The 10,632-nt window shown below is 51.3% G+C and overlaps 1 protein-coding gene across 1 annotated transcript; it reads right to left on the reverse strand.

Moving 5' to 3' along the window:
- Window positions 1-333: 333 nt before the first annotated feature.
- Window positions 334-4,684, reverse strand: LOC130679377 (speedy protein E4-like). Its single transcript, XM_057487992.1, has 6 exons — window positions 4,576-4,684; window positions 3,945-4,157; window positions 2,832-2,890; window positions 2,289-2,374; window positions 582-750; window positions 334-437 (listed from the first exon to the last, which is right to left on the reverse strand). Exons 1-6 carry the CDS (start codon window positions 4,682-4,684, stop codon window positions 375-377), a joined length of 699 nt encoding a protein of 232 aa, XP_057343975.1. The 3' UTR covers window positions 334-374.
- Between the last annotated feature and the right edge of the window lie 5,948 nt (window positions 4,685-10,632).

The raw sequence follows: 10,632 nt of genomic DNA on the forward strand, positions 1-10,632 counted from the left end.
AAGCCCCTATACCTGAAGATGCTTGGTATACAGACGGCTCCACCCGTGGGCAGCCCCCGAAGTGGAGGGCTGTGACTTTCCGTCCTAAGACTAAGACAACATGGGTGTTAGAGGACGGAGAGGGGAAGAGCAGTCAGTGGACTGAGTCACGGGCAGTATGGCTCCCGATCACCCAGGATGATCACGCCCTCCCCTCTAGTTGTGTGCAGGGGTCATACCTGCGTGTGTTCCTCGGCCTGTGGCTCGGGGCGGAGTCAGTGTCTGGAAGGGTGACTTCCTAAGCCGACACAACGAGGCGCTCTGTCTGTACCTGAGGATCCAGACTTCCCTTCTTCTGGGCCGGTGAGCCCAGGCCTCCGTGGTCCCGGGAGCGCTCACACAGCGAGCAGGCTGCGGTCTCGCTTCCACACCGGGAGCTCTGGGTCAAACGCTTGGATCTGGAAGGCAGGTGGCTCTGGCCTCAGGTGGCCCCTCCTTCCTCGCCCAGCCTCCAGTTCCTTCTCGCCTCAAGATCCCACGATCCCGTGTTCCCCCCACTGCAGTCCGGCCCCCCCACCCCGAGATCCCAGCTGCTCACGCACCTCCTCACACTCTTCCCGGGAGACCCAGGCCTTCCAGCCCATGGATTGGGCGAATTGGACTCGCTGTTGGTGGAACAGAAGACGCTGGGAACGGTCGTTCCCATAGAGGAGCCAAAGGATGTCCTGTTTGGGGCCCTCGTTGTCCTCCTCCATGTCGTTGGCCAGGTAGCTGGGGAGAGACATCGGGCTGCTGGTCAGGAGCAAGACGGGAAGGATCCCCAGCCGAGGTCAGCGTCCAAGGAGAGGCACAGGCTGAACTTGACAAAGGACGTACGGGAGCCCTACCAGCGTCACACAGGGCCACCCAGTCATCAAGAAGCCACTGCGGGGCAGGGACCTGAAGGGCACCTCTCACAGCTGGATGCTGAAGACAAAGGCCCTCGGGGAGGCCTGAGGGCGAGCAGTGCAGTTTCCATGCAATGTCCCCATCATCTTCCCTGTGCCCTTTAAAGCGGTTGTATGTGCGCACCCTGTGGCTCCCTGCGGAGTGAGCATGTGTGCGTATCCAGAGGGCAGGAACTGACTAGCCGGTTTCTGTAGTCCTAGCTTCCCTACCATGTGGCTCAGGCTGGAGGATGGGTGCCACGTGCCCTTCTCAAGGCTCTCCTCCCAACCCTCCTAGTCCCTTGCACGGAATGCAGTCTACAAGATTTCGTTGAATGAATGGATGGACGGATGGACAGATGCTTTTGTCTCACAGTCAAATGCCATACTGATCGCCTCATGGACTCAGTGTAGCTTAAACGTTTGCAACACAAAGTAGCGTGCTGAGGGCTTTATGAACATGTGGATATTTTGACAAGACCTGCCTGCAACGGTGTCTGGTCTGATGGTTTGGAGAAGGGGAGGGGGGAGTTAGGAAGTGAATAACTATTACCCGGAACGTGACATGACACTAGGATTTTAGCTGATGTGCTACTGGGGGACTGCAGTTAGGGGTCCAGGGGAGGCGTGGGAACAGTTGTGCTCCTTGCACCGACTTTAAGGATAGGTCATTTTCTTCCAATATATATATGTCTGAAAGACACCTACAAGTCAGAAGACACAATGTGAAAACAGAGGGAAGGGATTTCAGACGGAGCATTGGAAGAAAGCAGTGCAATGTCAGGACCATAAGCAAGTGTGATGCTGACTGTGGGGAGGGTTGAGTTCAGACTGAGAAGGCTGGCCTCGGCTTAGAACCCCCTTAGCCGGTGGCATTGCTGAGGAGGGGCGGGGAGCATTAGACCTGTGTTCTCCGAGGATTTGGGGCGTGTAAAGCCTCGTAGGGAGCACGGGTGGGGAATGCTTACACTCGGTCTGTGTCACATGACGAGGGCCTGCATTGTGGCGTCCGCCTGGGAAGCCAGAGGAGGACGGTCCACTTGATGTGGACTCAGGCAGGAGAGCGGCCGAGGCTTCTGAGGGAGGCGGTGCGGTCTCAAGCCTGGCCACCTGGGGACAGCGTGGTGCCCATTCTGTCCCTCCTCAGGAGGGTTTTGTGTGGTCTTTTGTTCGTTCCAGTGTTTTAACTGGTGTTAGGGTTGTCTGTCTCCACAGACAACAGTATAGAAACCGCTCTGTTATAATCCTATCCTTGGTATACCAAAGTGAACAGTACACGTGGAGTACAAAAGAGAACAGATGCAAGGTCAGAGTCCCACACCTCTCCCTCCGCCCTCCCAGAGGACTGAATGTTGACGGCCGGCCACTGACAGCAATACTCACAGAGCTATGAAGAAGTGAATTCGCTGGTACTGCCCGGAGGGGAGGCCAGCCCGGCTGAAATACGCTATGACCATGGCCAGGAGATACTGAGGAAGAGGAGAACGCCACAGGACAGCGGTCACATCCCAGAAGAGGAAGGACGGAAGGACGGAGGGGTGAGGGAGGGGGAGGCTGGGGGCAGACCCCGCCCGTGTGGGGAGAGGGACTTTAGGACGCTCCTGGATGGCAGGCTTTGCCGGTGGGACGCTGGTTGTTTAGGACAGCCGCCATCAGAAGGGTCTTTGATAAGCTGGCACAAAGGGGAGTCCCCAGGGCTGAGGCGAGAAGGGGCTTGCGGTGGCAGGCAAAGGGGCGGACCCCAGAGGAGTGGGGGTGGGGGCAGGGCTGCCCCTTCCCACGCAAGGAGCCTCCAGGCCCCGCAAAGGGCAGTGTGGACAAGGCTCCGAGTTGGGGAGAGAGGCGAGACTGGGGGTTTAGAAGGCATCCCTCCAGCCCCCCAGGGTAGATGCTGGAGAGGGAACACATCTCAGTGGACAAAGTTACCTTGTCAGATACCCTCAGATTTTTGTCCCAGGCCAGGAATATTTTCACAACAAGGTCCCCTGGGAAGAGAGGCACAGGTTAGACGGACAGCCGGAGCAGGGCCGAGCAGAGAGCAGCCGTGCGTGCTGACGGGACCTTTCGGGGTGGGGAGGCCGAGGTGCATTCGTTGGGCCAGAAAGGTGGTGCCATCCTTCTTCGGTGGCTTGGCTGGGGGTGGGGGGCAGGTGTCAGTAGGTGATGTGCACAGGTCTGATCCTACCGAAGGTGGTGCTCCGTCACCGTGCAGGGAGGCATCGTCTCCCTTGACGGTCACATCAGCGCGCCCAATGGCCTGTCAGCACCCCGCACGCTGACGGAGGCATTTAGATTTGAGAGCCCCAGGGGTGCAGTGGAAGCCGAGCTTTTGTGTGCCGAGTGCAGACTGCTTCTGCCTGTGGCCTAATCCTGCCTCATTTCTAAGTGTCCCCGGAGGAGTCCTCTGGGAACAGAGAGGTCACCAACTGACAGGGAATTCTTTTCCATTGGAAAAGTCTAGTCGCTGGAAGTTTCTCTAAAGGGGAATAGGCTCAGGGTTCCCCCTACCAAGCAGCCTTTTGAAGGCCTCGTGGTGCTCGGGCAGCACCGGGGACACCCGCCGTCGCTTCAGCCTCATCTTGAGGCCACACAGCTTGTCCAGGTCCCAGGCGTCCTGCTCGCCCGTGGCTGCCTCCTCCGACTCCTCCTGGAAAGCGGCCGACCTCTCCCGCTTCCCGGGCCGGCCGGAGCCCTCTGGCAGAGGGCTGCTGTGTGCCTGGGCTGCTGGGCAAAGAAACCAGGCGACAGCGTCCAGCTGTTGCCTTGGGGATTCATCCCTTGGTCCCCGTGTCCCTTCCCACTCCACTCCAACTACCCCCAAAAGACAAGCTGCCCCCAGTGTCTCTGCTGTCACAGACCGTGGCCTTCTCCCCAGCCATCTCTCCATCCTTCTCCTTTACTGGCAGCCATTTCTAAGTGTCCCCGGAGGAGTCCTCTGGGAACAGAGAGGTCACCAACTGACAGGGAATTCTTTTCCATTGGAAAAGTCTAGTCGCTGGAAGTTTCTCTAAAGGGGAATGGGCTCAGGGTTCCCCCTACCAAGCAGCCTTTTGAAGGCCTCGTGGTGCTCGGGCAGCACCGGGGACACCCGCCGTCGCTTCAGCCTCATCTTGAGGCCGCACAGCATGTCCAGGTCCCAGGCGTCCTCCTCGCCCGTGGCTGCCTCCTCCGACTCCTGGAGAGCGGCCGACCTCTCCCGCTGCGTGCGCCGGCCGGAGCCCTCTGGCGGAGGGCTGCTGTGTGCCTGGGCTGCTGGGCAAAGAAACCAGGCGACAGCGTCCAGCTGTTGTCTTTGCGATTCATCCCTCGGTCCCCGTGTCCCCTCCCACTCCACTCCAACTACCCCCAAAAGACAAGCTGCCCCCAGTGTCTCTGCTGTCGCAGACCGTGGCCTTCTCCCCAGCCATCTCTCCATCCTTCTCCTTTGCTGGCAGCCATCTGCCCCCATCCACTTTGCCATTGTTCCGTCTCCCCGTTCTCAACACCCTTCCTCATTTAGATAATTCCTCCAGGTGCCCTTCCCCGTGTGTGTCCTTGTCCCCACACCTACACTCTCGTCCTCCAGTGCCTGGCCTTCTGAGTGTCTCCTTCCTTCACACAAGCCCCCCTGGGTAGGCCTTCCTGCCGTCGGCTCCCCGTCCTCAAGCCCCTCGTCCCTCCGCTGCCTCACCTGGCGGTCCTGGTCTCTGTGCGTCCAGCATCACATCCGGCTGGTGCCCGGAGGGGCCAGGCTGGGGCCTCTGCCTCACAGCCTGGGAACTCGATGGAACACTGGCCATGATTTCTGCCCAAGTCTCACCCTCTCCGGGACCAGACCCTGTCCAAAATCCTCTTGTGGATTCTCACTGAATGTGAGCCCGTTATCCCTACTCCAGGCTAAGGAGATGCTAGGAGTAGAGAAAGCTCTGAGAAGGTGCTTCTGGCTACCTTTGCTGCCAAGCACCTACCAACCAGGAGGGTTGGAACCCTTGTGAGGTCACAGGTTGCTGCAACCTAGCAACTAGTTTGAAGGAAAAGCAGGCAACTGCCAGTCCAATCCGAACAGGGGCAAACAAGGTCTCCTGCCACTGGCCCAAGTTGTGACCACCCCCCAAGATGATCCTCGAGCCGTCCAGGTCACCTTTCAGCCCTCCCCCACAGATGACGTGTCCTCTCCACTCTCCACTTGACACACGGGTGGACTCTCGCCCTCTGTCACGTTCTCCTACGGAGCATGTCTAGTGAGTGGCTAGGAAATTCAGGGTAAGCAGAAACAGTCAGCCCTACAAGAGTGACATAGGTAGGTAAGAAAGATCCCAGGTACATTGACTTGGACTCAAAAGTTAAGTTTAGAACACTTGGCAGAACAGAGCTCTTGTGCTCAATGTTCACTGACACTAGGTTCAGGATTCTGTACAGAGGGACGCATCCTCACCCCTCAGGCACCTTTGAGCCCAAGAGAACATTTTGAGGACCTGGAATCATAGAATATGGTACCCGTGCTCACGCCCACTTCAAATGGTGCCTACAATTTCAGCAAGTCTATGGCTTTCCCAGAGCCTGCCCCTCAATTCCAAGAAAGTCTATTCTCTGTATAAAACTTCTGATCGTGCATATCACCTTCACCCAGAAATGTCACCATCTTTTGTGTATGCTATGAATAAAAAGTCACATGCACAAAAAGACTTAGTGGTAAAACGTCCAATTCAGGACACAGGAGGATGTTTTGTGAAGGTGGGGGCACACAGGGGCAGAGACGCAGCCCGGAAATCAGCCACTTGAAGGCCTGCCGTAAGCCGGGCGGCTCCTCCTGAGCTCCGGGCCTCTACTTTTCACCCGGGCATCTGAATCTCGTGTTTTCTTTTTCAGTATTTACTGTGGTAAAATAACATAACATTTACCACTCGAGCCATTTTTGAGGGGATAGTTCTGTGGCACTGAGCACTTTGAAATTTTGCAGCCATCCCCTACTATCCCATCTCCATATCGACACTGCGCACCCGTTAAAGAACACCTGCCGGGTGTAGTCTCCCTTCCGGTCCCTGGCACCCACCATCGCTCCCCTCTGTCTCTGTGGCTTTGGCTCTTCTGGGTCCCTCATTTAAGTGGAGTGCTATAAAAGTGGTATGTGTGTGTGCGGCTTATTTCATTCAGCACACACTTGTAGACAGCTTTCCTAATGACAACCCTGAATTCGTTGCAGTGTGTGGCTTATTCTTGGTGCCTATCTAAGCCAAGGGCCTGCTGCCTAAGGAAGAGTTGGTGCATGTAATTTTTGCAGACGTCAAAACACTGTGATCCAAGTTGTGGTTTGTGTATTTGGCCTTGCAGTTCTGACGGTTTTCGATTCATGTTTATTGTTAGGTGTGTAAACGCTGAAGACTGTTGTATCCTCTTGGTTAATTAACCACTTTGTCGTTGTGAAATGGCCTGTTTTGTCCCTGTTAGTATTCTGACATGGACTTTCTCTGACATTTATAGAGCCTCCCCAGACTTCTTTGGGCATGCTGAATCTTATTCCGTCCTTTTACTTTTAAGTTTGCATGTTTCTATTTAAAGTGATTTTCTTGTAGACAGCATATGATTGGCTCTTACCTTTTTATCCAGTCTGACCATTTGTGCCTGTTAACTGGGGTGTTGAGACCACTTCCATCTGACACAACTATTGGTTTAACTGGGTAGCTTGTGGTCTGTTGTCTTTGCTGTCTGTCCCATCTTCTTTGTTTCCTTTTTCTTCTTTGTCTTCCTTCCTTTCAGTTCATTGCATTTCTGTGATTCCGTTGTGTAACCTTTGTTGTGTTGTTGGCTATAACACTGTTATTTTAAGAGGTGCTCTAAGGTTTATACTGTACACCTTTGATTTATCATAGTTTTCCTTCAAGTGATCTATCATTTCACTGGACTGTAAGAAGCTCACAGTTCCTTCCAGTTCTCCCCTCTTGGTCTTTGCCGTGTTGTTGCACTTTAGTCTCACAGTAGTACCGATCCCACAATACGTTGTTATTTGTAGTTAAACACTCAGTTAACCTTTCAAGAGACTTAACTAATAGGAGAAAATACATAGTTCCTGTTTCTTTTACTTTCATTCCTTTGTATAGATCCAGATTTTTATGTGCTCTCCTATTCCTTCTGCATGAAGGACTTTTCGGTGACATTTCTTGTAGTTAATGAAGAACCTTTCAGCTCTCGTAGGTCTGAAGATGTCTGCATTTTGCCTTCCCTTTTAAAGGGATCTTTGCTGTTTTTTCCTCCTGTACTTTAAGTATGTTCCTCGCTTACATTATTTCCAAGAGAAATTCGAGGTCGTCTTCATCTTTTCCTCTGTATGCCACATATTTTGTGTTCTTCTTCTTCTCACTACTTTAAAATGTTCTCACTATCACCGGTCGTAGGTGATGTGCTTGATTCGTCTTGGCTGTGTTTCCCTCGTGTGTCTGTGCTTGGGGGTCATGCAACTTGTTGGATCTGTGTGTTTAGGGTTTCCATCAACTTTGGGGAAAGTTTGACCGTGTGTCTTCAAATGGCCCCTTTGCTTCCCCCAGCCTCCCTTCAGGGATTCTCATTACCTGTATATTCCACAGCTTGACACTGTCCCACAGCTGACCGATGCCCTTCCTTTCCCTTTAATTTTTTTTTTCTCTGCATGTTTCATTTGTAAGTGCTTCCACTGCTGTGTCTTCACATTCACTGATTCTCATTACCTGTATATTCCACAGCTTGACACTGTCCCACAGCTGACCGATGCCCTTCCTTTCCCTTTAATTTTTTTTTTTCTCTGCATGTTTCATTTGTAAGTGCTTCCACTGCTGTGTCTTCACATTCACTGATCCTTTTTTAGGCAGTGCTGTTATTCTAACCCAGTGTAATTTCCATCTTACGATGCTGTGTCTTTTCTATAAAGTTCTGTTTGAGTTTCTTTTTATATCTTCCCTGTCTGTACTCAGTTTTTTTTTTTTTTTTTTTTTACCATAAAGAATATGATTATAAGCTGTTTCAGTGTTCTCTGCTCATTGTAACATCTGTTCGTTCTGGGCCCATTTCAGTTGATAATATTCCTGACGGGTTGTACTTGCCTACATTTTCCCCCAGTTTCTCGACCCCTTCTCCCCACCTATGTCTGGGTGCTCCCGCGCTGCTGCATGAGTGGAAACTCTCAGGGCAGGGGCTGTAGGGCTCACCCTGTTTATTTCCTGTCTCACGGGTTACTGTCCTTCACTGCCCGTCGATCAGTGTCTTGAAGACCATTGCTGTGCATGTGTTCTCTTGTGTTTTTTTCTGGGGTTCCATCCAGGTAGGAAGGGTAAATGCAGTCTGTGTTCATCTCGGCTGAAAGCAGAAGTCCTGATACCTATGATTTGACTCACTGTTAGAAAGGAAGCCTACACCAAGGTTCTAGGGAAATTCACCAGTTTTTTTGGTCGTGTTGAATTTTTTACATTTAGATCCCTGATCCAACTGGAGTTTGTTTATTTTTTCTATTAAGGTATCATTGATATGCAGTCTTATGCTCAGGTTTCACATGAGCCACATTATGCTTACCACGTCCCCCCTGTTATCAAGTCTCCACCACATAACCCCATTGCAGGCACTGTCCCATCAGCATAGTAAGATGCTGTAGCATCAATACTTGTCTTCTCTGTGCTACACTTCCTTCCCCGTGCACCCTTATATTACGCGTGTTAATCATAATGCCCCTTAATCCCCTTCTCCGTCCCTCCCTTCCCACCCACCCTTCCCAGTCCCTTTCCCTTTAGTAACTGTTAGTCCATTCTTCAGTTCTATGAGTCTGCTGCCGCTTTGTTCCTTCAGTTTTTGCTTTGTATTCATACTCCACAGATGAGTGAAATCATTTGGCACTTGTCTTGCTCCACCTGACTTATTTCACTAAGCATAATACCCTCCAGCTCCATCCATGTTGTCGAAAATGGCAGGATTTCTTTTCTTCTTATGGCTGAATGAATAATATTCCATTGTTTATATGTACCGCATCTTCTTTATGTATTCATCTACTGATGGACACTGGGGTTTCTTCCATTTCTTGGCTATTGTAAATAGTGCTGCGATAAAGAAAGGGGTGCATATGTGTTTTTCAAACTGGGCTGCTGCATTCTTAGGGTAAATTCCTAGGAGTGGAATTCCGGGGTCAAATGGTATTTCTACTTTGAGTTTTTTGAGGAACCTCCATACTGCTTTCCAGAATGTCTGAACCAATTTACATTCCCCCCAAGCAGGGTTAGGAGGGTTCCCCTCTCTCCACATCCTTGCCAGCATGTGTTGTTGTCTGTCTTTTGAATGCTGGCCATCCTGACTGGTGTGAGGTGATATCTCATTGTGGTTTTAATTTGCGTTTCTCTGATGATTAGCGATGTGGAGCATCTTTTCATGGGCCTGTTTGCCATCTGAATTTCTTGTTTGGAGAAGTGTCTGTTCAGACCATCTGCCCATTTTTTAATTGGATTATTTGCTTTTTGTTTGTTGAGGTGCGTGAGCTCTTTCTATATTTTGGAGGTCAACCCCTTATGGGATGTGTCATTTATGAAAATATTCTCCCATACTGCAGGATGCCTTTTTGTTCTATTGATGGTGTCCTTTGCTGTACAGAAGCTTTTCAGCTTGATATAGTCCCTGTTGTTCATTTTTGCTTTTGTTTCCCTTGCCCGGGGAGATACGTTCATGAAGAGGTTGCTCATGTTTATGTCCAAGAGATTTTTGCCTATGTATTTTTCTAAGAGTTTTATGATTTCCTGACCTACATTCAGGTCTTTGATTCATTTCGAGTTTACTTTTGTGTATGGGGTTAGACAGTGATCCAGTTTCACTCTCTTACATGTTAGCTGTCCAGTTTGCCAACACCAGGTGTGGAAGAGGCCGTCCTTTCCCTATTGTATATCCATGGCTCCTTAATCATACGTTATTGACCATATATGTTTGGGTAAATGTCTGGACTCTCTATTCCATTCCACTGGTCTCTGGGTCTGTTCTTGTGCCTGTACCACATTACTATGGTTTGTAGTACGGCTTGAAGATGGGAAGCGAGATCCCCCCTGCTTTCTTCTTCCTTCTCAGGATTGCTTGGCTGTTCGGGGTCTTTTGTGGTTCCCTGTGACTTTTAGAACTATTTGTTCCAGTTTGTTGAAGAATGCTGTCGGTATTTTGATAGGGATGGTTCAGGGACCTGGTTTGTGTGTCAAGTTCTTGGGGGTTGTCTGGTCGGGTAAAGCTACAGTTATCTCAGATGTGGTCATAGACGAGGTCCAGGCTTTCCCACCCCTACCACTGTGGCAGTGAGTCGTCCAAGAGCTTTTGGGTGTTTTGGGCTCCTGGAGGGGGTTTACCCCGCACTTGGCACAAATTCTGAAGGCCTCATGCCAGTCGGTACAAAAGGGCATCAGGTGGGACCGTGATGAGACCTGTGCAGCTGTGTTCACTGCTACTGAGCAGGCAGTCAAGGCCGTTGTAGTCCTTGAGTGTAATGGATTCATGAAGGCCCTGTGAGCTAGATGTTCATGTAAACGGAGACGGTTATGGATGGGGCCTTCGGCAGTGGCTTGAGTGGACACGCCAACCTGTTGGATTCTGGTCACAATTATGGAGAGGAGCAGAGGTCTGGTGGCCGTTAATAGAGGAGCAACTGGCTTCTGTGTATCACGCCTTGCTGGCTATGGAGCCCATCATCGGAACAGCTGCGACCAAGGCAATAACCACCTATCCCATCGCAGGGTGGGTGCGAGGCTGGACCCAAAGCCTG

The sequence above is a fragment of the Manis pentadactyla genome, chromosome 10 (genome assembly GCF_030020395.1).
Source record: "Manis pentadactyla isolate mManPen7 chromosome 10, mManPen7.hap1, whole genome shotgun sequence".
Taxonomy (NCBI): domain Eukaryota; kingdom Metazoa; phylum Chordata; class Mammalia; order Pholidota; family Manidae; genus Manis; species Manis pentadactyla.